The 25,614-nt window shown below is 41.0% G+C and overlaps 1 protein-coding gene and 10 non-coding genes across 11 annotated transcripts; all 11 read left to right on the plus strand.

Moving 5' to 3' along the window:
* Window positions 1-3,021: 3,021 nt before the first annotated feature.
* On the plus strand, window positions 3,022-3,921 carry neurod6b (neuronal differentiation 6b). The gene has a single exon (XM_072669114.1). The coding sequence runs from the start codon at window positions 3,022-3,024 to the stop codon at window positions 3,919-3,921; it is 900 nt and encodes a 299-aa protein (XP_072525215.1).
* Window positions 3,922-14,632: 10,711 nt separating this feature from the next.
* On the plus strand, window positions 14,633-14,715 carry trnal-uaa (transfer RNA leucine (anticodon UAA)). Its single transcript has one exon. It is a non-coding gene; the product is annotated as a tRNA-Leu (tRNA).
* A 428-nt stretch (window positions 14,716-15,143) lies between these two features.
* On the plus strand, window positions 15,144-15,226 carry trnal-uaa (transfer RNA leucine (anticodon UAA)). The gene has a single exon. It is a non-coding gene; the product is annotated as a tRNA-Leu (tRNA).
* A 2,079-nt stretch (window positions 15,227-17,305) lies between these two features.
* Window positions 17,306-17,388, plus strand: trnal-uaa (transfer RNA leucine (anticodon UAA)). Its single transcript has one exon. It is a non-coding gene; the product is annotated as a tRNA-Leu (tRNA).
* Window positions 17,389-19,017: 1,629 nt separating this feature from the next.
* Window positions 19,018-19,100, plus strand: trnal-uaa (transfer RNA leucine (anticodon UAA)). The gene has a single exon. It is a non-coding gene; the product is annotated as a tRNA-Leu (tRNA).
* A 1,195-nt stretch (window positions 19,101-20,295) lies between these two features.
* Window positions 20,296-20,378, plus strand: trnal-uaa (transfer RNA leucine (anticodon UAA)). Its single transcript has one exon. It is a non-coding gene; the product is annotated as a tRNA-Leu (tRNA).
* A 757-nt stretch (window positions 20,379-21,135) lies between these two features.
* trnal-uaa (transfer RNA leucine (anticodon UAA)) lies at window positions 21,136-21,218 on the plus strand. Its single transcript has one exon. It is a non-coding gene; the product is annotated as a tRNA-Leu (tRNA).
* A 797-nt stretch (window positions 21,219-22,015) lies between these two features.
* Window positions 22,016-22,098, plus strand: trnal-uaa (transfer RNA leucine (anticodon UAA)). The gene has a single exon. It is a non-coding gene; the product is annotated as a tRNA-Leu (tRNA).
* Window positions 22,099-23,295: 1,197 nt separating this feature from the next.
* trnal-uaa (transfer RNA leucine (anticodon UAA)) lies at window positions 23,296-23,377 on the plus strand. Its single transcript has one exon. It is a non-coding gene; the product is annotated as a tRNA-Leu (tRNA).
* A 757-nt stretch (window positions 23,378-24,134) lies between these two features.
* On the plus strand, window positions 24,135-24,217 carry trnal-uaa (transfer RNA leucine (anticodon UAA)). Its single transcript has one exon. It is a non-coding gene; the product is annotated as a tRNA-Leu (tRNA).
* Window positions 24,218-25,012: 795 nt separating this feature from the next.
* Window positions 25,013-25,095, plus strand: trnal-uaa (transfer RNA leucine (anticodon UAA)). The gene has a single exon. It is a non-coding gene; the product is annotated as a tRNA-Leu (tRNA).
* The last annotated feature ends 519 nt before the right edge of the window (window positions 25,096-25,614 follow it).

Below are 25,614 nucleotides of genomic sequence, written 5' to 3' on the forward strand. Positions count from 1 at the left end.
GAATGCAATCAAATCCTCACAGGAATCCTTCAGAATCTAGTAGAAAACCTTCTTCCCTGGACAGTAGAGCAGGATCAACTCTTTTAACACCATTGGTTTTGAAAGCAACAATGAACGAGCAGGTGTCCCAATACTTTTGTCCAGGGAGTGTGTTCTTCTTACCAACCTGTCTAAACCTCACCTTCACTGGCCAAAAGCATGTTCTGACCACTGGATGTTTATCAGCATTACACACAGTAGTCCTTCACTGCTGTGGGGCAGAGTGAGGGTCCCACTCCTGTCCTGTTTTGATGGAAATCAGCCAGATTTTCTTTAAACCTCCTTTTCCTTTTTTTCTTTTTACTAAATAATAATAATAATAATAATAATAATAATGCTTTTTTATTTGTGACCAATTGTATTGCTTTCTTTAAATGTGTCTTTATCATTTTATAATTATATTATATTTATTATTATTGTTATATAGTCTTTTTTATTTTTATATTTTACAACATTCTATTATATTTTATTCTTTTCTTATCTAATTCTATTGTCCTTTGTTCTTTCCATATTCACTTTAATAAATTCTGTCTTTTTACTTTTGTCATTTTTGTGTTATTAATTCTTTTGCACTTTGTTCTGTTTGTACTTTTTATTTATTTATTTTCTTTTTAACTGGTAAAATACAAAATTTCCTGTGTAATCTATTCAGCTCTATGTTTTTGTTTTGTTTTCTTCTTGACAGTTATTCTTGTAAACTGATTTATACTGTTAATAAAATACCAAAGGACCAATAGAAAAGCTCCAAACTGAGTAAAATCTTTTTATATTAACTTCCATTGAAAGTTCAGAAGGATTGTCCTTCTCCTGCAAAGCTGCAGTTTCCTCATCCTCTCCAGCTTCTTTATAATGTCTCAAAGTGAATTTGAGTGTGTGTGTGTGTGTGTGTGTATGAGCAGCCTCTCTGTGACCTGAGTGTTAGGTGCAGGCAGTGAAGACTGCGGTGTCCTTCAGCAGGCAAGCTAAGTGACAGCGCAGTGTTCCTCTGCTGGCTTCTCTCGGTGTGTGTCGGTGAGTGAGAGCCTCTCTCTGGCTGTTTCTGCACCAGATGATCAGTGCTGAGTGGAAACCCCTGGAGACACACAGACACGTGACCAGCAGAGCCACGAGACGTCAGTGGCAGATGGCAACGGGTACCAGAGCTGGCAGGTTGGCACAAGGAGAGAGAGGGAGGGGGGGGGGTCTGTGTAAGAGAAAATAAGCAATATATGATACGAGAGAAAGAAAGAGAGTTAATATGAGAAAAAAAGTGAGAGAGTGTAAGTGTGTGTGTGTGAGAGAGAGAGAAAGTGAGAGAGAGAGAGTTAGTGGGAGAGAGGGAGAAAGTGGGTGAGAGAAAGAGAGATAGAGAGAGAAAGGGAGTCAGAGTGGATGAGAGAGCAAGAGAGAGTGAGAGTGAGAGAGAAAGAGAGAGAGGATAAGAGAGAAAAAGTGAGTGAGTAAGAGAGAGATGGTGAGAGAGTGTATGAGAGAGAGAGTGTATGAGAGAGAGAGAGAGAGAGAGAGAGAGAGAGAGAGTGTATGAGAGAGAGGGGGGGTGGTGAGAGAGAGTGGGTGAGAGTGAGATAGAGAGAGAGAGAGAGAGAGAGAGAGAGAGAGAGAGAGAGAGAGAGAGAGAGAGAGTGAGTGGATGAGGGAGAGAGAGAGTGGATGAGAAAGAGAGAGAGAGAGAGAGAGAGAGAGCTTAAAGGAATCTCCTCCAGTCTCTCAGTAGCACATGGAAGCTGCTGATGAAGCCGAGAGGGATTTAGGACATGCAGACTAAACACTGAAGGAGAATCAGGTAAGACCCCAGACAGCGACTCACACCACAGCTATGCTTTTATATCTACATCCACACATCATATCATATCATATCATATCATATAATGCTATATGTAACATCTATAACCATCAGTGTATAATATACAATCTACTGTTCTTTGTTGTGTCTGAAGCTGCTGTAGGTGTGTAGACAGACAGACAGACAGGCAGACAGACAGACAGATATACTTTTATTTTTTCTCACTGCTGATTTGCTTGTGCTCTAATTATTATAGAACCATCATACAGAGGTTCAAAGCATCGTCCATTGAAACGTACTTAAAGAAAACACAAATGGTTCTACAGCATTTCTTTATAGAACTGTTTTCTGCACCTGACTTTTTGATAGACAGACAGACAGACAGACAGACAGTTTCTCAGCTTTGAGGATCGTTTCATTACAAGGAGTTTCTCCAAACATCTTCTGTAGAAAAGTGGAAATGGTCCAATCCAAGCGCAGCTCTTCTGTGACACTGCTCAAAAAACTCCTTATAGAACCAAAAGTGGTTCTTCTATGATCTATGATGTTCCAAGAAGCAAAAAGAAGCGGGACAGGCAGACAGACAGACAGACAGATAGATAGATAGATAGATAGATAGATAGATAGATAGATAGATAGACAGACAGACAGATAGACAGACAGACAGACAGATAGATAGATAGATAGATAGATAGATAGACAGACAGACAGACAGACAGACAAATAGATAGCTAGATAGATAGACAGACAAATAGATAGACAGACAGACAGACAAATAGATAGCTAGAGAGACAGACAGACAGACAGACAGATAGCTAGAGAGACAGACAGACAGACATATAGACAAATAGATAGCTAGAGAGACAGACAGACAGACAGACAGACAGACAAATAGATAGCTAGAGAGACAGACAGACAGACATATAGATAGATAGACAGACAGACAGACAGACAGACATATAGATAGATAGATAGATAGACAGACAGACAGACAGACAGACAGATAGATAGACAGACAGACAGACAGACAGACAGATAGACAGACAGATAGACAGTCAGACAGACAGACAGGCAGACAGACAGGCAGACAGACAGATAGACAGTCAGATAGACAGTCAGATAGACAGAGAGACAGATGAGTTCTGTACACTTTGTAGTTGTTTATTATTGTTTATTGTTGTTTTGATGATGTAGGGACCATGCTCACCGTGCCGTTTGAAGAATCAGAGGCTGCGCGCGAGCTCCGGTTCGGCGCGCCCACCGTGGGGTCGAAGGAAACGACTGAAGAAGAGGAAGAGGATGAAGAGGAGCTGGACGGGAGAAGAGGACCAAGGCGGAAGAGAGGAGGAGGAGGAGGAGGAGGGGGGTCTGTAGGTGGCACGGAGCGGACGCGCGTGCGGCGCCAGGAGGCGAACGCGCGAGAGCGCACGCGCATGCACGGCCTGAACAACGCGCTGGAGAGCCTGCGGCGCGTGGTGCCGTGCCACTCCAAGACGCAGAAGCTGTCCAAGATCGAGACGCTGCGCTTGGCCAGGAATTACATCCGGGCCCTGTCGGAGACGCTGCGCACGGGCACGCGGCCCGACCTGCTGGCGTTCGCGCGCACGCTCTGCGCGGGCCTCTCGCAGCCCACCACCAACCTGGTGGCGGGGTGCCTGCAGCTCAACGCCGCGCGCTTCCTCGCTGATCACGTCGGCGGCGTAGGAGAAGGAGAGGCGCATTACGACGTGGCCTACGGAGCCACACCCACCGGCCACGCCCACCACGCCGGCAGCAGCACCGGGACCATGGACAGCGGCAAGCCGCTTCGACCCACCTACGGCTACTGTTCCACGTCTTCTTACGAGCACGGCGGTGGGTACGAGTTAGGCGGCTGTGGCTCCCGGCTGGAGCCCCCCCTCAGCTACGACGGAATCTTCTCGTTCAGGACACGCGAGCACGAGGCGGCGGCGGCGGCGGCGGCGGCTGCTGCGGCGGCGGCGCGCGCCAAAGACTCCCCATACACACACAGTGGCGCGCTCACACACTTTCCCTACGAGCTCCACGTGCATCAGGCCTTCCAGAGCCAGGAGGAGCTTAACCAGAGCTTTCACAGCTAGACTGGGAACTGGGACTGAATTTCTGTTAAATAGGACTGAAGATTCATCAGTTAACCGCTCAAATGCGACGGTTAAAGACATGAAATACAGAAAAAATGACCCTCATTCACAAATGAGATTAAAAAATTGCAATTCGATTGCAAAACTGTAAACATGTGGAAGTTTTTCAATTCTATCAGACAGTGTTTAAAATGTATTCACGATCTTAACGATTAAAAAGAGAGAAATTTGTTGAATATCGTTGCTGTTAAACCCCGTATGTTCCAACCTTGTATCTCCAAAATGGCAAAAAACATCATAACATTCAATGGAAATCATTGTAAAATATTTTATTCCATTCCAGTCATTTTGGAACGTTTCTATTGGTCCATTTATCATTAAATCCAGACATAAGGTAAAGAAGCCAGACTAAAAGTATGTCGAAAAATGAAGATGACAAAAATGGAGATACAAATTTGGATGCAGGGTAAAGAACTGCTAGATTCACGTTGTTTCAAGCAGTAAAAAACACAAATAAACGCTTTAAAAACGGTTAAAATGTTAAAAACGAAACGGAAAGACGTAACAAATCATGAAACGTTTTTTTTTTTTTTTTTGTAGAAGAAAAACAAAAGGGAGCACAAGACATTTCACACTAAACCTCCAGCTGATGTAGCCTACATTTCCATATGTACTTCACAAATATTTTTTCTCTGAAAGCCTGATTATGTATGTGGTTTATTAATAGTGCTTATTTAATACAATCTGTGAAAACTTGCTGTTGTGGCCTGAACTGGGTTCAGTGACTGGTTGTTTACTGGTTGTTTACTGGTTGTTTACTGGTCGTTTGGTTGGAAAAGGAGAATCAGAGTTCAGTTTGAAACGAGTTGAGCTGAGACTTCATTCAAGCTTCGCTAAAATCTGGATCCTTTCAGCAATAAAGGGAATAAAAACAGGAGCTATGCAACAGAGCGAAGCTGCGCGCGTGGATGAATTTGAGCTCGTGTGGATATAAAAATAGTTGCAGTGTTTAAAAGGGGGGTTTGGTTGGTTGAAATCACACATTGTATTGATACAATCACGAATGTTTGTGGATAGAGTGTTTCTTTATATCAGTCTGAATCAGAGAGAGAGAGTGGGTGGGTGGGGGGGGGGGGGTTGGGGTCTGGGATTGTATTTTAAGTCAACATCAAAATTCTTAATAAATCCTGAATGTATCCTGTGATTATTTCCATTGGGTTTATTATTTTATTTTTGAATGCGTCACTGACTATAAAACTAAAAAGGGAAAAATATAATAAATCACAAATCAGCAAACACTGGGTCATTGAATCAATGTTGGAATGACGATCATGTATAATTTCAATGTCGATTCAGTGGTGAAGACTGTAATATTTTGTCTGTATAATAATAATAAAAAAAATCCCGTAATTTCAAACGCAAATTATAGAGTAATAAAGAGTTTTATTAACGTGTATTAGCTTTACCTTCCCCTTCTGACATGTATTTTATTTATTTCTGTTTATTTTCTCATTGCCAAAACTCTTCCAAAACGTTTAACGTTCGCAGTAAAAACAGTGAAACGTTGAGTTGAACGTTAAGGTTTGTAGTTTTGCTATTCCCACACTGAGGCGAATAAAGTGACGTATGGTGACATTATATAAGACGAGTTTACAGCAGAAAGGAAACAACTTTGAATGGAAGTCAATCTAAACCGATTGATTCTGATTTTGTAATTTTGGACCATTTCTATTGGTCAATTTATCAGACATTTTTTGACGCAATGCAAAAAACAACTGCTCGATTCATAATTTGTAGTAAATATTATAATCGCAGTCACGAAAAAATGAGTTTTTTCTATTTTTGAAGTGAATTTTGGATGCCCAAAAGTCTCTGGATGCCCAGAAGCTTTTCACTGTAAGCGCTGAACGTTGTTTTTCTCTCTCTTTCTACAGGTTTAATGACTCTCTATTTGGTAGAATCACACTGGACACACTGGACAACTGTTGGCCGGACACAAAATTCAGTTTTTAGATGGAATCTGATCTTTATGTTGAATAAAGATATGTTAAATGTTATTATGATAAAAAAAAGCTACATTCGGAGGTCACCAGAACACAAGACATAATAATAATAATAATAATAATAATAATAAAAATTCAATCATTAAGTAACTCACATTCAGTTGTTCCCCTCCACTCTGCAGTGTAAATAAAGGCAGTAAGGGGTTTTGCAGGACCGTAAGTCACTCACTGATTTTAGACCGTGTTTGTTAATAAATATTATGTATTATAATAAACGCCTTTACCGTTAGAGCTTGGTAGCCTCATCATTTGTGTGTGTGTGTGTGTGTGTGTGTGTGTGAACACGATAAAAAAGTGTGAGTTTCACAGTTGTGAAAAAAAATGTGAAAATTCTTTTTAGCTTCATGTGTTAATATTTACATTTACATTTACGTTAAAGCCATTTAGCAGACGGTCTCGTTCAAAACGGCTTACAGAAAGGCTTCAGTGTTTACTCAGAAAATATCCTAAGCTGGTTTGAATCGGCTAGGATCCAAAAGACACCTCTAAGCTTAGATATTACTAAATACAGAAGTCAGTATTTATTTTGAGTAAAATCCTAAAGATGTATTTAATGTTTAATTTCACCCCTTTTGAATTGGCAACGGAAAATGAATATATATATATAGTTATATGATAATATTGATGTGTATCTGCAAGGTTTGAGCTTTAAGTTTTAGGACAAACAAGTGTCGCTGCTGGTGGTTTAAAACCTCTTTGAAACCCAGTAAGCCAAATCCATTGGGACTGTCCGATGGGGAATACTGACGACCAAATAAACAACCAAACAAATAAATAAACAGGAAATAAACACGCGCAGTCCATCCCTCACATTATCAGTTATCATTAAATCAATCATTTAAGTATTGTTGTAAACTGGCCTTGTATCGTCGCTGTCAGGCAAAAACGTCCATCCAAAATCCATTTTTGTCGTTTTTCGCTGTTTGACATGATGTGAATCTGACAGCTTAGGTTTAGAAATAGAAATGCTCCAAAGTGGCTTAGAATATTGGAAACTGACTTCTATTAAAAGTTCAGAAGGTTTCGCCTTTTTGGAGATGTTTGATTGTGTGTGTGATAGTTAAAATTTGGGATGCGTTAATATGGGAATTCTGGGACGATCCCAGTGTTTACCACTGCTGATACACATATTTGTAAAACAAAGCAATTAGGACTACATCTTCCATGATCAACACTCAAACACTCAATGTATACTCAAAAAGCTAAACGCGTTCTGAATAGTACCAGAAACATTAGTGGAACCCTTTTGGTGCTATATATAGAACCAAGTTCCATTGTATTGCAGTGCAAAGGTTTTGAAGGATGACCTTAGAACCATTTTAAAGGGTCATACAAAGAACCACCTACGGTTTCACTGTGACAGGTGAAGAACCCCTTTCAAATGGTTCTTGTGTTGAGATGTAGTGGTTACATATATATATATATATATATATATATACATACTATATATATACTACATGTCCAAATGTTTGTGGACACCCCTCTAGTGAATGTATCCAGCTACTTTCTTTAAGTTGCACCTATAGCTGATGTGCAAATGCTGAGGAACACTGGCTCTAAAGCAAACCTCTGAAGACCAGAAGTTCCTACAGATCATGGCAGTCCATTACAGCAGCTGACAGGCAATGAGGGATGGAGTCTGTTTTTATACTCTACGTTGGGCATGAGGCCATGTGTCTATGTGGGATGATACTCAGACAAGACACTGTGTGTTTGTGTGTGTGGGTGTGTGTGTGTGTGTGTGTCCTTTGTCTGCTCTGACTGTGTGGGTTCCTGAGGTGTGTCTCTGAAGGAGCAGCAAGCCCTTTAACACACACACTTCCCCTCTCAGCCCCTCATATCCTCTCCAGCACGGAGACAGCGTGACAGCTGCTCTGCTAACAGGAGGGGGTGAGGAGAGAGAGCGAGCGAGCAAGAGAGAGAGAGAGAGAAAGAGCGAGAGAGATAGGATGAGAGTCTAGGGGGACTGGGTTGGCAGTCGTGCACAAGCCCTTCTCCTTGGTATGGAGGTTAAAGTGATAATGTCACCAAAAATGAAAATTATACAGTTTGTAAATTTAAGCTACGAAGGTAATGTAGCTAATTAGCAATGGAAGCTAATAGCAAAGTCCTTGTAGCCAAGTCACTGTTCACTGGGCGACTATCTTTGCAGCACCATGGGCATGGCTGTTTCCAGTGATAGGGCACCTGGCTCCTATCTCTATGAATGGGAAAAGGGAAAATACTGAAAACTGAAGGTCAAATTATCTGCGCTTTATTATTTAAATCACTGATAAACCCTCAAGAAAAGTTCGAATAGGGTCAGATCTCAACATGTAGGAGGTGGAGTCCTGACCAGTAAGATGATTGGCCCATTTTGTTAAAAAACAGGCCTCTGGCATGTCATGTCACCCAGAGAAAGCAAGGGCAATTGTGCTCTCTCAGGCTCTGGCTGCTGATGGCGAAGCAGCATGACCCGAGATTTGAACCTGCGATTCTCGGGCCACAGTGTCAGCGTCTTTGCCTGCTGAGCTCTTATTTTTCAGAGTAAGTCTTACAGTAATACGATGAAACTGTTCCTTAGCTGTACGTTTTAGCATTACTGTTAAAGATGCAGTATTACTGTTCTCCAAACCTATGGGTTTTAAAGTGGGGTCTGCAATTTTTAATCATAATTTTATAAACTTTGATCCAAAAAAGGCACCAAAGCAAACAGCTGTACTAAATTGCTACTAATGCCTATTAGTAATTAGCCTTACGTCACAATAGCAATAACCTGTTAGCAATATACATTGAGCAGACGCAACATTAGCACCACTGACAGTGAAAACACTGATTATCTTTATCTACAGGTGCAGGATCTGTCAAAGGGTTGGATATGTTAGATAGCAAGTGAACAGTCAGCTCTTGAAGGCGATGTTGGTGTTAAAAGCAGGAGAAATGGGCAGGAATTAGAACCTGAGACACTTTGACAAGAAACAGCAGCCAGACAACTGGGTCAGAACATCTCCAAAAACATTGGGCAGGTCTTTTGTGGGGTGTTCCCAGTATGCAGTGGTCAGTATCTACCAAAAGTGCTCCAAGAAAGCACAACTGGTGAACCAGCGACATGGGAGTCATGGGCACCTAAGCTTTATTGATGTGATTCATGGAGGCCCCACCTCACAAATGACAGGACTTAAAGGATATACTGCTAGCGTCTTGGTGCCAGATACCACAGGACGCCTTCAGAGGTCTTGTGGAGTCCATGCCTTGAATGGTCAGATCTGTTGTAGCAGCACAAGGGGTACCTACTCAGTATTAGGCAGGTGGTACTAATGTTATGGCTGATCAGTGTATATTCACAATCTTCCCTGGGTTCAGCTCTACAGTGGCTCTACTGGTTATTAGGTAAACCTAATTCATTCTGTACTGGAGTGTATTTGGCATGACAGTCCCAAATACAACACTCCACCATTGGCATGCATCCATTCATTGTATATTATATTGTATATATATATATTGTAATTTGTGGATTAGCTGGAGCTCAGTAGTGTAGAATATTTTAAACTGGAAACTAGTATGTCGTAACTCCAATAAAACTAAAAAAGTTTAAAAAGCTAGCCCCACCAATCAATGTAGTCAATCAAATCAGCCGAGACATGTTTGATGTCTGAATTTTGGTTCATCTTAAATTTAATGTTAATTTAATTTTTTTTATATTAAATTCAGGCTTCTACAGTGTTTAGCTTAGCGATGTGCTAATGTCCAGTACTGAGAAAGTACTGAGGAAATTAAACTAACTGGTATTCATGATCTTCCATGACTTGTTAGCTACATTAACCTCATAACTCCAGTTACAAAATTAAAGAAGCAAAGTTTGGGGTCCGAATTTTACTTCTCGACTTTTTCTCAGGTTCTTAAACCTTAATGAAGCTATAAAAACAGTGCTGAGAAAGTACTGAGAGAATTCAGGCTTCTGCAGTGTTTAGCTTAGCGATGTGCTAATGTCCAGTATTATGGTTAACAGGATATCACATAGGTTCACAACCAACATAGGCAAGTTTGTTTAATGTAGCTATAAAAACAGTACTGAGAAAGTAGTGAGGAAATTCAGGCTTCTACAGTGTTTAGCTTAGCGATGTGCTAATGTCCAATATTATAGTTAACAGTACATCAAACAGTCAAATTTGTCAAATTGAGATTATGTTATCGGGTTTGTCGTTATATATGTTATTTAGGTAACTGGTATTCATGAGCTCCCATGACTTGGAAGCTACATTAACCTCATAACTCCAGTTGAAGAAGCAAAGTTTGGGGTCCGAATTTCGCTTCTTTAGTTTTACTCAGGTTCTGAAACGCTAATAAAGCTATAAAAACAGTGCTGAGAAAGGACTGAGAGAATTCAGGCTTCTGCAGTGTTTAGCTTAGCGATGTGTTAAAAAAGTTTAAAAAGCTAGCCCCACCAATCAATGGCTTTTGTTTTTATTTCCAAAAGGACACATTTGGGGCGGAGCCTGATTAGGTCAGTTAAGGTCAAAAGAGAAATCTGTCCAACCAAGTCAATACACCATCAAATGCGATTGGTTAGGACATCACTAAATGTAGATAAAAAGGACAGGGTCCCTCTGAGGGACCAGCTAAAATAAATAGCCTGTTAATATCAATCTGGGTGATTAAAAGTGAAAAATGTTCTGCCCTCATAACGGTGATTTAGTGCTTTGAACCTCCTTTGGCTGCATCCGTGAATAATGGTCGAGGGGGGAAAAATGGGCACTTTTTTGTCACGTCGTCAACCCTCTCCAAAATTTCCAGGCCTTCCTGGGGCCACAGATGGCCTGGGACGTGAAAATCTCCCCATTAAATTCCTAATAATCATTTCTCCTGTGGAATGGGAGAGTGTGGGTGTGAGAGAGGGAAAATGTGTGTGTGTTGGGGGGAGGATTTGGTGTTTTAATTAGATGGCTTTAAGGAGCCGAGGTGGTGTGGAAGCGGCGCATCGTGGGACGGCGAGACCTCGGAATGTCACCACAGCAGCAGCCGGGGGCTCATTTGCATGGCAGATCTGAGGTCGGCTTGGCAGCGGGCCTGAGAACCGCAGAGTAACTTCAGAAGCCGGGGATGTGGGGCCTGGCTGCACTGGGCCAGGTGGGAGGGAATGCTGGTGGGAGGGCATGGGAGCTCCTTGGTAGAGTATACACCCAAAACGTGTAGGAAATGTATAATAGGGGTTGAACCATGACGTCAAAGATTTTACAGGTTCTATAATGTTTATAGTCACATTTTATTTGAATTACATTAATGTAGAAAATAATAGTATTATTAGCACATCAGCGCTGCCGAGCAAAAATAATGTATTTTCTGTTTGTCATTTTTATTTAATTTCATGATGAATAAATAAAATATAAATAATAAAATAAAATATTTGCATTGACTTTCATTAAAAGCTGAGCAGCTTTTTACTCCTTTTTTAAAGCTACCATTTCAACGTTTTCTGCAAGACAAAACCGATTTTTCGTAAAAGTAAATAAGTCCAAAAAAGACCAAAACCTCATGTTTACACAATTTTCCACTTATTTTAAATGTAATCAATCAAATCAGCCAAGATATGTTTGGCGTCTGAATTTTGGTTCATCCTTTTTGCACTGGAGCTGAAATCTAATGTAGCTATAAAAACAGTACTGATAAAGTACTGAGAAAATTCAGGCTTCTACAGTGTTTAGCTTAGCGATGTGCTAATGTCCTATATTATACTTAACAGTACATCAAACAGGCTCAGAAAAATTGAGATTACGTTACCCGGGGTGTCGTTATATATGTTATTTAGATACTTAACTGGTATTCATGAGCTCCTATGACTTGGTAGCTACATTAACCTCATAACTCCAGTTGCAAAATTAAAGAAGCAAAGTTTGGGGTCCGAATTTTACTTCTCTACTTTTTCTCAGGTTCTTAAACCTTGATGAAGCTATAAAAACAGTGCTGAGAAAGGACTGAGAGAATTCAGGCTTCTGCAGTGTTTAGCTTAGCGATGTGCTAATGTCCAGTATTATGGTTAACAGGATATCACATAGGTTCACAACCAACATTGGCAAGTTTGTTTGAGGTTATTCGTGATTTAGGTAGATGTAGGTATGCGGTTAGCATCATGCTAACTGGTTTTCATGAGCTTTTATGACTTGTTAGCTACATTAACCTCAAAACTCCAGATATAAATCAAAGAAGCAAGGTTAGGACAGATCAAACTGGTCAACAAACTGGACAATAACATCTGAGGTAAAGGTAAAAAACTGTGGAAATGAGATGTTTTACCAAAATATTGGTTTAAAAAGATTTACTTTCTTTGAAGTTTACTTGTGGGTAGCAAAAACAGTCAGTAATTAATCTTTATATGCTAAATTCTTTTCATCTTCTACAAATGAAACAGATTGCTTTCATATTACTTTGCCTTTGAGACTAATGTGAATGAATGATCTCTGTTCTGATTGGCTGACATGGACTATGTCCCCCAGACTGAAACACTCCTTATAACTTCAAAGTGAATGGGCAGGGCTAAAATGCCCATATATGCTGTATATGGAGGCACTGGTTTTTCTGGCAGTGCACCGTTCCTCCAACTATGAATTACTGCAGATGAAAGTTAGCCTAGCTTAGGCTAAACACTTTGTGTCTTTTGTGAAGTTACAACATCACATAAAACCCTTCTCTTAAAGTATAAAACCTAGGAGGTTATTCACATATGGAAAAATGGGAATGCTTCGGGAGGGTCAGTCGTCCCAGTGTTCTTACGGGGCTCTCAGCATATTCAGCTCCTCTCATGCCTGAGCTGGTCTTTTGTCTGGGAGTCCATAGAGACCCATGTTGAACAGAGGCGTGCTCAATAGAGTGGCCCACCCCTCCTCTCTGCCAAATCTGTCACTGCTCTATAGACATGCAGTGACTGGGGAGAAATCAGCAACACTGGGTCATGGAACTCAGGAGAGTAATTGTGGACATGTCACCTGACAAGCTCGCTGATGAAGCAGACCCTTGTGTTTGGTGTATTGTGTTGTAGTTCAGCTTTTATTCTCAGTTCAGATGTTCAGTCTATTCTGAATAACAGAAATCACACTCAACATCTGTTCCATTACGGTGAATTAGGAACACACAAGCTCTGATTTGAATGCAAGTTTTCACTGATTTAAGTGTTGTGGGATTTAGCACAGCCAGCAAAAGATAATCATGGTCATATCTACCTTGTGCTAGCATATAAAAGGGAGCATGTGTGATTTGTAGTAAAAGTGTGGAGGCTGGAATAATCTCCACAGGGTCAGAGACAGGGTACAGAGTTTGGCAATGTCTACTTTAGGAGGTGTAGTCATAACACCCAGCTAAAAGGCTGACCTGGCTTAGCCTGGCTTGGTGCTTGATTTTATACTCCTGTAGCAATGGGACTGAATTACAAAAAAACTGCATTCAATGATTAAAAGCTGTGTCCAAATACTTTTGTCCACACAGTAGAGTTATGAAATAATTGAATTTCGGGAGGAGGAACATGCCTGAATCCACTCCTTGTCTGAGTGTCTATGACAAGTCTATGCAACCCTCCACCACCCCGTCACCTCCCCTTGAACCCTGTCACATCAGAGGGGGACGCCAGAGCATCTCATAAACATCAGGACAGTCTTGTGTTTTTTTTTTTGGTATGCAGTGATCAGTACCTACCAAAAGTGCTCCAGGGAAGGACAACAAGTGCCATGGGTCATGGACACCCAAGACATGGATGCCCAAGATTGACGTGATCCATGTAGGCCTCACCTCGCAACTTACAGGACACATTCAGAGGTCTTGTGGGGTACATGACTTGATGGGTCCAAACTATTTTGGAGCCATGAAGGGTACATTCAAAATGCTAGGCAGGTGGTTTTAATGTAATGGCTGATTGGTGTTTAGGGAGATTTAAATAGTATAGATGAGAATTCTATCATTTACACACATACATATTTCATTAATAATTCATAAATGAAAGAAATTAATTATTATAAGTGTTTAAGACCCCCCCCCCCTCCCAAAAGATACCAGATCTGGCTATTGCTAAATTCCTGTATGACCTCATGCTAGTCTTGCCAGCAATGAAGAATGCAGCCCTGTAAAGGTTGTAAAACCTTAAGACATCGATATGACTGAGCAACCAAATGTGCCTTAAGGATTAGGCTGTGGGCACACTTTTCAAGGTCCAGGTGTTCTTGACCTAAACCCTCGGCAGATGTGAGTGTGTGTTTTTATGCTAGTAATTACAGAGCTGTGCACTGGTCCAACAAATGCAACCAAGTCAAAGTCATTCAGTGTCCTGGAGTCTGAGGATACCTGCATTTGCATGGAGCAGTGGACATCAGCTCTGCTCTCGGAGATCTCCCTTCTCCCTTCTCTGAAATGTTCTTAGCAATGGTGGAGAATCATTTGTAGATTATTTGACTCAGAACCTTTTAAAAATGGTTCTTTATAGGACCAAAAGGGTTCTATTATTGCTAAAGAACCACCTTTTCCTTTGAGTGTACGAGTAGGGTTGGTGGCCTTTGTTGTGACTGTCCATGCTGACCATGTTGGCAAGAGCAGATTCATTTTAAGTTAAGCTGGGGATTAAGTCCAATTACAGAACCAGCTCTCATTGTGTACAGTCATCCATCCACATAAGACCACTAGCTGCTGCAACCAGGATGGCCGAGTGGTTAAGGCGTTGGACTTAAGATCCAGTGGGCAAATGCCCTCGTGGGTTCGAGCCCCACTCCTGGTAGAATTGTTATGGTTTGCATATTGAACCTAACTAAATACACACACTTTATATCATTAAATTGCTCAGTGCTGCCAGAGATGCTGTAATTGAACTGTTCATTGTCTTGTGGGTTTGTCCGCCAGCATGCTACGCCAACTATGTATGTTTCATTTGATTAAATGTTCACAACACTCACATTAAAACAATTCATTTAGAAAAATAGCAATAAATAAATGATAATATTTTCAAAATAAAATGACTAAGAATCTGTTGACGTTTTATGGTTGTCCTGTCCGCCATGTTGTCAAATCTGCAGAGGTGGAGTCAGACTCTCCTACTCATTAGGCGGACCTGCCCCATTCTTCCAGACCAGGCATGTCTCAGACCGCCTTCACTGAGCTTACAGCCCAGAAGCAGAGTGTATTGGAAAAAGTGTCAGCGTTGAGAGGACCAGGATGGCCGAGTGGTTAAGGCGTTGGACTTAAGATCCAATGAGGGATTGCCCACATGGGTTCGAACCCCACTCCTGGTAGATATGTCATTATTAGTAGAGCAACTACCTTATTAGGCAAACCAGGCTTGTCTCAGACCGCCTTCACCGAGCTTACAGCCCAGGAGCAGAGTGTTTTGCCCTCTGGATTCCCAGTTTGTCCGGTAAGCAGACGCTCTAACAGTAAAAGTGCAGCTCATCTAAGTTCCACTACAACTCAGCTACTCCAGATAATGAACAGAAACGGCACCGTGCAGCTCCTGCCGACAACCGGTCTATTCCAGCCTATTCCTAAATGTATCCCCGCCTTTATACGATAGAGCAGAGTATGGGTTTAAAAACATTTCTGGCGTTTAGCCTCTTAGCTTCAGTGCAAAACAACAGAACCACACCTGTCTTGCCTGATTGATTACATTCGGAGTACAGGAACACACCATCTATTCCTTTACCCTCCGCCAGGGAAGCTTTATGTGCAGCTTTACTTCTTCAGATTTGGTTTAAACCCCAACTGCTGTTCCCAGGAGCTGAACTCAACTCAGTTAACCAGCCATCAGTAAAAACCCTTCTTCTCACTTCATCAGCAGGCTCTCAACAGCTATTAACATTCCAGCCAGCACTTCTCCCGTCCTGTCCGCAAAACGCACCTCTATCATTCAATCCCATGAAGCTCCTCTCTCCCTCCCATCCTCTGGGATCGTGCCCGTCTCCGGGGCTCCACCCCCTCCCCACCTGGGACAGCCATAGGAGGGGAGAGAGTGGGGAGCAAACTTGGGCCGGATCCAAAAAAGCGTCAGGCGGGACACGCATGGTCTGCTGGAGGCTGGGACTGGGGCGCTAATGGGCCCCACAGCCGGCAGCGCCACCTGGGGATTCGAGGGAGGGGGAGGGAAGGAGAGAGGGGTGCAGAAATGCTTCAGAGAACTGAAATTGATGCTGTTTTTCTCTCTCCTTCAGGTTTGAGTGGGTGAGGTTGAGCTGCTGCAAGGTAAAGTAGGATAGTCAGCCTAACGTGGTCGGTGACTTGGTTTAGCTGGGCATTTTGATCAGACTAAAGAGGACGTCCATCTTGGGATTCATTCGGCTTGTCTGTGTGTTCATTGGAACGGGAGAAGAGCAGGCTAGCTAATAACAACAAAATAGTTAAAATGGTCAAATAGCATTAACATTGTTCAAACACTGCCTTGTTCATATGTGAGTATTGGGTCTATACCTGACTCTGAAGGTGAAGATTGTCAGTTGAATGGTATTTGGCCGTTCACTACAAAGACTCGTCTAGTCAATCATATATTTTTTCCAATAAAAATAAAAATCGGTAAAAGAGACGCTGAATCTAATGAAAGATTGTAGACTATTTTAATTACCAACATTTAACGTCAGGCTGCCATATGGACTACTGGAATATAACGATTACTGGCATATTTATGTTAAAAATAAGCTCTAATAGCATATTTTAGTATTTTTACTTATATTTAAGGCATTTAGCAAAAGTGCTTCACCGTTACTCAGAAAATACCCTTAGCTAGTTTCTATAGACTATAATCCAAAAGATGCCTCTAAGCTTAGATGCTACTAAACACAGAAGTCAGTGTGGAGACTTCAGTCCTCGACTACAGTTAGTCTTGGAAAAGATGGGTCTTTGGTCAGTGTTTAAAGACAGCGAGCGACTCCCAGGGGAAGTTCTTCCACCACTTCGGTGCCAGGACAGAACGGTGTTAGTTTGTTTTTCCTGCTCAACAAACAGGTCTTAGTAGGTCTAAAGGGAAGGACTGACCTGGCCTATAGAAATCACAAGAATCACAAAACTATTGCGCCTTCATTTTTCCAGACATGTCCTCATTTTGGGATGTGTGAAAACTGTCCAGTTAGGATTATCAAATTGTGTAAAAGTGTATTTTCACCAGGAGGTGAAGCTGGATTTAAGGTCCAGATTTAAAAAGCTCTTGGATTGGATTACACCCCTGATAAGTTTAAACCTATGAATCACTCTGGAAAATAATCTTCACTAAAATGTTGCTGTAGCTTCAGTTCATCAGTGTCTGTCTGCTTATATTGGAAACAGTTTCAACTGTAGTCTTTCTGACTGTTTCAGTCATCTGTTCACCCACTGGCAACTTCAGGACAACCAGGATGGCTGAGTGGTTAAGGGGTTGGACTTAAGATCCAATGGGCAGTTGCCCATGTGGGTTCGAACCCCACTCCTGGTAGCTTCTTTGGTTCAAGGGAGGAACTGCAAGCTAAAATATTAAAAGAGCTATTTTAGGGGAAGGATCATAAACAGTGATACTGAAGATAATCAGTGAATAATCCAGTCACTGCTCTTTCTTGTAAGCAGATTGATTAGGAAACGTCCTCTATTATACAGCTGAACTAAATATTACACTGGAGGCCATGTCAAACTGACCAAAGATAGCCTAGCCTGCATTCAAGGAAGGCTCCCATTGTCTAGTCAGAAACCTACTAGCTAATAGTGAATGAAAGTATGACCGGGATAAATCTGTTATGTTTTAGAGCTAAGCTAGAAGCTAAACTAGCAGTAAAGCTGAGCTGACCAAAGATAATCTAACTGCCATAGTTCAGTTAAAAAGGCTGCTAACAGTGATCAGACTGCATTAGCATTATAATATGGACAGTAGTGTTGAGCTGAGATAGTCTGACTTCAGTTCAAGTAAGGCTGCTGTTGTTTAGTGAAAAATGTTTAGTCAATTAGAAGCATTGTAACTGCTCAATGCATGTAAGCATGTTTGGTCAAGCTATTTTGTAAACTTGCAAGACAATGGTAACTCAACATGGTAGAGTTGGACAGCATAGTGGATAACAGTCTCCCTGCAGAAAGAAAATCAAAGGTCACTTCAGACACTTCAGAACTGCAACAAGATTTTAGGAAGTGAAAGCTCATTAAATGAACAGCCCTAGAACCATAGTTAGCAAGTAGCTAAGCAAGTAAGCAAGCAGCTGACGTCAACCAGGATGGCTGAGTGGTTAAGGCGTTGGACTCCAATGGGCAAATGCCCACGTGGGTACGAACCCCACTCCTGGTAGCATGCTTGTGGTTGATGTAAGGAGCCTGATTGGTAGCTTAGAAAGCTCAACTCCTTCAATATCAGAGGTAATGTTGAGCTGTTAAAAGTGTTGTTCTCATGTTATTTATTTCATTTCAAGTATTCAAGAGTATTTTTATCTCAACCCTTTTTCAGAACTTTATGGAATCTGTTTTGAACTGGCAAACAGGACAGAACCAGGTTAGAGTTGGATGGCATAGTGGATAACACAGTCTCTGTGATTTACAGTGTTTCAATCTAATGTTCTGACCACAGTCTTAAATGTTAGTCCCCATCTAACATACTGGTCACTAGAAATGACACAATATCTCTATAGGCTCAGGTGCCACCTCAGAATGATTTCAGTCATATTTAAGACATAGGCGGGTTCATCTTACACTGGGAAATCACACATCTAAAAGCTCCCCTTTGGGGTTCCATGAGGTTGCGTTTTAGGACCACTGCTTTTTCAGTTTAGGAATTAGATTTCTAAAAGCTGCATGTCAGATATTTCTGTGTGAACTATCTATTTATCTACAGGTAACTACCAACTACAGCTTAATCAGGACTAAACTCAGATCCTGATCTCTCCTCAATTCCCCATTTGAATAATGTTACCAAGGTTCAGTCCATGAATTACTCTGGATAAGAATCTTTACTAAAAATGTAGCATAAATATGCTAGTGCTGTAGCTTCAGTCATCAGTGTGTCTATCTGCTTATATTGGAAACAGATTGAACTGTAGTCTTTCTGACTGTTTCAGTCATCTGTTCACCCATTGTCAGCTTCAGAGCAACCAGGATGGCCGAGTGGTTAAGGCGTTGGACTTAAGATCCAATGGGCAGTTGCCCACGTGGGTTCGAACCCCACTCCTGGTAGCTTCTTTGGTTCAAGGGAGGAACTGCAAGCTAAAATATTAAAAGAGCTATTTTAGGGGAAGTTCATAAACAGTGATACTGAAGATAATCAGTGAGGAATCCAGTCACTGCTCTTTCTTGTAAGCAGATTGATTAGGAAATGTCCTCTATTATAAAGCTGAACTAAATATTACACTGGAGGCCATGTCAAACTGACCAAAGATAGCCTAGCCTGCATTCAAGGAAGGCTCCCATTGTCCAGTCAGAAACCGACTAGCTAATAGTGAATGAAAGTATGACTGGGATAAATCTGTTATGTTTTAGAGCTAAGCTAGGAGCTAAACTAGCAGTAAAGCCGAACTGACCAAAGATAATCCAACTGCCATAGTTACCCATGTGGGTTTGAACCCCACTCCTGGTAGCATGCTTGTGGTTGATGTAAGGAGCCTGATTGGTAGCTTAGAAAGCTCAACTCCTTCAATATCAGAGGTAATGTTGAGCTATTAAAAGTATTGTTCTCATGTTATTTATTTAATTTCAAGTATTCAAGAGTATTTTTATCTCAACCCTTTTTCAGAACTTTATGGAATCTGTTTTGAACTGGCAAACAGGACAGAACCAGGTTAGAGTTGGATGGCATAGTGGATAACACAGTCTCTGTGATTTACAGTGTTTCAATCTAATGTTCTGACCACAGTCTTAAATGTTAGTCCCCATCTAACATACTGGTCACTAGAAATGACACAATATCTCTATAGGCTCAGGTGCCACCTCAGAATGATTTCAGTCATATTTAAGACATAGGCGGGTTCATCTTACACTGGGAAATCACACATCTAAAAGCTCCCCTTTGGGGTTCCATGAGGTTGCGTTTTAGGACCACTGCTTTCTCAGTTTAGGAATTAGATTTCTAAAAGCTGCATGTCAGATATTTCTGTGTGAACTATCTATTTATCTACAGGTAACTACCAACTACAGCTTAATCAGGACTAAACTCAGATCCTGATCTCTCCTCAATTCCCCATTTGAATAATGTTACCAAGGTTCAGTCCATGAATTACTCTGCATAAGAATCTTTACTAAAAATGTAGCATAAATATGCTAGTGCTGTAGCTTCAGTCATCAGTGTGTCTGTCTGCTTATATTGGAAACAGTTTGAACTGTAGTCTTTCTGACTGTTTCAGTCATCTGTTCACCCATTATCACCTTCAGGGCAACCAGGATGGCCGAGTGGTTAAGGCGTTGGACTTAAGATCCAATGGGCAATTGCCCACGTGGGTTCGAACCCCACTCCTGGTAGCTTCTTTGGTTCAAGGGAGGAACTGCAAGCTAAAATATTAAAAGAGCTATTTTAGGGGAAGGTTCATAAACAGTGATGCTGAAGATAATCAGTGAATAATCCAGTCACTGCTCTTTCTTGTAAGCAGATTGATTAGGAAATGTCCTCTATTATAAAGCTGAACTAAATATTACACTGGAGGCCATGTCAAACTGACCAAAGATAGCCTAGCCTGCATTCAAGGAAGCCTCCCATTGTCCAGTCAAAAACCTACTAGCTAATAGTGAATGAAAGTATGACCGGGATAAATCTGTTATGTTTTAGAGCTAAGCTAGAAGCTAAACTAGCAGTAAAGCTGAGCTGACCAAAGATAATCTAACTGCCATAGTTCTGTTAAAAAGGCTGCTAACAGTGATCAGACCGCATTAGCATTATAATATGGACAGTAGTGTTGAGCTGAGATAGTCTGACTTCAGTTCAAGTAAGGCTGCTGTTGTTTAGTGAAAAATGTTTAGTCAATTAGAAGCATTGTAACTGCTCAATGCATGTAAGCATGTTTGGTCAAGCTATTTTGTAAACTTGCAAGACAATGGTAACTCAACATGGTAGAGTTGGACAGCATAGTGGATAACAGTCTCCCTGCAGAAAGAAAATCAAAGGTCACTACAGACACTTCAGAACTGCAACAAGATTTTAGGAAGTGAAAGCTCATTAAATGAACAGCCCTAGAACCATAGTTAGCAAGTAGCTAAGCAAGTAAGCAAGCAGCTGACGTCAACCAGGATGGCTGAGTGGTTAAGGCGTTGGACTTAAGCTCCAATGGGCAAATGCCCACGTGGGTACGAACCCTGCTCCTGGTAGCATGCTTGTGGTTGATGTAAGGAGCCTGATTGGTAGTTTACAAAGCTCAACTCCTTCAATATCAGAGGTAATGTTGAGCTGTTAAAAGTGTTGTTCTCATGTTATTTATTTCATTTCAAGTATTCAAGAGTATTTTTATCTCAACCCTTTTTCAGAACTTTATGGAATCTGTTTTGAACTGGCAAACAGGACAGAACCAGGGTAGAGTTGGATGGCATAGTGGATAACACAGTCTCTGTGATTTACAGTGTTTCAATCTAATGTTCTGACCACAGTCTTAAATGTTAGTCCCCATCTAACATACTGGTCACTAGAAATGACACAATATCTCTATAGGCTCAGGTGCCATCTCAGAATGATTTCAGTCATATTTAAGACATAGGCGGGTTCATCTTACACTGGGAAATCACACATCTAAAAGCTCCCCTTTGGGGTTCCATGAGGTTGCGTTTTAGGACCACTGCTTTTTCAGTTTAGGAATTAGATTTCTAAAAGCTGCATGTCAGATATTTCTGTGTGAACTTCATCTATTTATCTACAGGTAACTACCAACTACAGCTTAATCAGGACTAAACTCAGATCCTGATCTCTCCTCAATTCCCCATTTGAATAATGTTACCAAGGTTCAGTCCATGAATTACTCTGGATAAGAATCTTTACTAAAAATGTAGCATAAATATGCTAGTGCTGTAGCTTCAGTCATCAGTGTGTCTATCTGCTTATATTGGAAACAGATTGAACTGTAGTCTTTCTGACTGTTTCAGTCATCTGTTCACCCATTGTCAACTTCAGAGCAACCAGGATGGCCGAGTGGTTAAGGCGTTGGACTTAAGATCCAATGGGCAGTTGCCCACGTGGGTTCGAACCCCACTCCTGGTAGCTTCTTTGGTTCAAGGGAGGAACTGCAAGCTAAAATATTAAAAGAGCTATTTTAGGGGAAGTTCATAAACAGTGATACTGAAGATAATCAGTGAGGAATCCAGTCACTGCTCTTTCTTGTAAGCAGATTGATTAGGAAATGTCCTCTATTATAAAGCTGAACTAAATATTACACTGGAGGCCATGTCAAACTGACCAAAGATAGCCTAGCCTGCATTCAAGGAAGGCTCCCATTGTCCAGTCAGAAACCGACTAGCTAATAGTGAATGAAAGTATGACTGGGATAAATCTGTTATGTTTTAGAGCTAAGCTAGGAGCTAAACTAGCAGTAAAGCCGAACTGACCAAAGATAATCCAACTGCCATAGTTACCCATGTGGGTTCGAACCCCACTCCTGGTAGCATGCTTGTGGTTGATGTAAGGAGCCTGATTGGTAGCTTAGAAAGCTCAACTCCTTCAATATCAGAGGTAATGTTGAGCTATTAAAGGTATTGTTCTCATGTTATTTATTTAATTTCAAGTATTCAAGAGTATTTTTATCTTAACCCTTTTTCAGAACTTTATGGAATCTGTTTTGAACTGGCAAACAGGACAGAACCAGGGTAGAGTTGGATGGCATAGTGGATAACACAGTCTCTGTGATTTACAGTGTTTCAATCTAATGTTCTGACCACAGTCTTAAATGTTAGTCCCCATCTAACATACTGGTCACTAGAAATGACACAATATCTCTATAGGCTCAGGTGCCATCTCAGAATGATTTCAGTCATATTTAAGACATAGGCGGGTTCATCTTACACTGGGAAATCACACATCTAAAAGCTCCCCTTTGGGGTTCCATGAGGTTGCGTTTTAGGACCACTGCTTTTTCAGTTTAGGAATTAGATTTCTAAAAGCTGCATGTCAGATATTTCTGTGTGAACTTCATCTATTTATCTACAGGTAACTACCAACTACAGCTTAATCAGGACTAAACTCAGATCCTGATCTCTCCTCAATTCCCCATTTGAATAATGTTACCAAGGTTCAGTCCATGAATTACTCTGGATAAGAATCTTTACTAAAAATGTAGCATAAATATGCTAGTGCTGTAGCTTCAGTCATCAGTGTGTCTGTCTGCTTATATTGGAAACAGTTTGAACTTTAGTCTTTCTGACTGTTTCAGTCATCTGTTCACCCATTGTCACATTCAGGGCAATCAGGATGGCCGAGTGGTTAAGGCGTTGGACTTAAGATCCAATGGGAAATTGCCCACGTGGGTTCGAACCCCCTCCTGGTAGCTTCTTTGGTTCAAGGGAGGAACTGCAAGCTAAAATATTAAAAGAGCTGTTTTAGGGGAAGGATCATAAACAGTGATACTGAAGATAATCAGTGAATAATCCAGTCGCTGCTCTTTCTTGTAAGCATATTGATTAGGAAATGTCCTCTATTATACAGCTGAACTAAATATTACACTGGAGGCCATGTCAAACTGACCAAAGATAGCCTAGCCTGCATTCAAGGAAGGCTCCCATTGTCCAGTCAGAAACCTACTAGCTAATAGTGAATGAAAGTATGACCGGGATAAATCTGTTATGTTTTAGAGCTAAGCTAGAAGCTAAACTAGCAGTAAAGCCGAACTGACCAAAGATAATCTAACTGCCATAGTTCAGTTAAAAAGGCTGCTAACAGTGATCAGACCGCATTAGCATTATAATATGGACAGTAGTGTTGAGCTGAGAGAGTCTGACTTCAGTTCAAGTAAGGCTGCTATTGTTTAGTGAAAAATGTTTAGTCAATTAGAAGCATTGTAACTGCTCAATGCATGTAAGCATGTTTGGTCAAGCTATTTTGTAAACTTGCAAGACAATGGTAACTCAACATGGTAGAGTTGGACAGCATAGTGGATAACAGTCTCCCTGCAGAAAGAAAATCAAAGGTCACTACAGACACTTCAGAACTGCAACAAGATTTTAGGAAGTGAAAGCTCATTAAATGAACATCCCTAGAACCATAGTTAGCAAGTAGCTAAGCAAGTAAGCAAGCAGCTGACGTCAACCAGGATGGCCGAGTGGTTAAGGAGTTGGACTTAAGATCCCATGGGCAAATGCCCTTGTGGGTTCGAACCCCACTCCTGGTAGCATGCTTGTGGTTGATGTAAGGAGCCTGATTGGTAGCTTAGAAAGCTCAACTCCTTCAATATCAGAGGTAATGTTGAGCTATTAAAAGTATTGTTCTCATGTTATTTATTTAATTTCAAGTATTCAAGAGTATTTTTATCTCAACCCTTTTTCAGAACTTTATGGAATCTGTTTTGAACTGGCAAACAGGACAGACCCAGTGTAGAGTTGGATGGCATAGTGGATAACACAGTCTCTGTGATTTACAGTGTTTCAATCTAATGTTCTGACCACAGTCTTAAATGTTAGTCCCCATCTAACATACTGGTCACTAGAAATGACACAATATCTCTATAGGCTCAGGTGCCACCTTAGAATGATTTCAGTCATATTTAAGACATAGGCGGGTTCTTCTAACACTGGGAAATCACACATCTAAAAGCTCCCCTTTGGGGTTCCATGAGGTTGCGTTTTAGGACCACTGCTTTCTCAGTTTAGGAATTAGATTTCTAAAAGCTGCATGTCAGATATTTCTGTGTGAACTATCTATTTATCTACAGGTAACTACCAACTACAGCTTAATCAGGACTAAACTCAGATCCTGATCTCTCCTCAATTCCCCATTTGAATAATGTTACCAAGGTTCAGTCCATGAATTACTCTGGATAAGAATCTTTACTAAAAATGTAGCATAAATATGCTAGTGCTGTAGCTTCAGTCATCAGTGTGTCTGTCTGCTTATATTGGAAACAGTTTGAACTTTAGTCTTTCTGACTGTTTCAGTCATCTGTTCACCCATTGTCACCTTCAGGGCAACCAGGATGGCCGAGTGGTTAAGGCGTTGGACTTAAGATCCAATGGGCAATTGCCCACGTGGGTTCGAACCCCACTCCTGGTAGCTTCTTTGGTTCAAGGGAGGAACTGCAAGCTAAAATATTAAAAGAGCTGTTTTAGGGGAAGGATCATAAACAGTGATACTGAAGATAATCAGTGAAGAATCCAGTCACTGCTCTTTCTTGTAAGCATATTGATTAGGAAATGTCCTCTATTATACAGCTGAACTAAATATTACACTGGAGGCCATGTCAAACTGACCAAAGATAGCCTAGCCTGCATTCAAGGAAGGCTCCCATTGTCCAGTCAGAAACCTACTAGCTAATAGTGAATGAAAGTATGACCGGGATAAATCTGTTATGTTTTAGAGCTAAGCTAGAAGCTAAACTAGCAGTAAAGCCGAACTGACCAAAGATAATCTAACTGCCATAGTTCAGTTAAAAAGGCTGCTAACAGTGATCAGACTGCATTAGCATTATAATATGGACAGTAGTGTTGAGCTGAGAGAGTCTGACTTCAGTTCAAGTAAGGCTGCTATTGTTTAGTGAAAAATGTTTAGTCAATTAGAAGCATTGTAACTTCT

This window comes from Salminus brasiliensis, chromosome 23 (genome assembly GCF_030463535.1).
Source record: "Salminus brasiliensis chromosome 23, fSalBra1.hap2, whole genome shotgun sequence".
NCBI lineage: Eukaryota > Metazoa > Chordata > Actinopteri > Characiformes > Bryconidae > Salminus > Salminus brasiliensis.

What these genes read in the sequence shown, in the direction of transcription:
- neurod6b (XM_072669114.1), top strand. Translation starts at nt 3,022, where the DNA reads ATGCTCACCGTGCCGTTTGAAGAATCAGAGGCTGCGCGCGAGCTCCGG.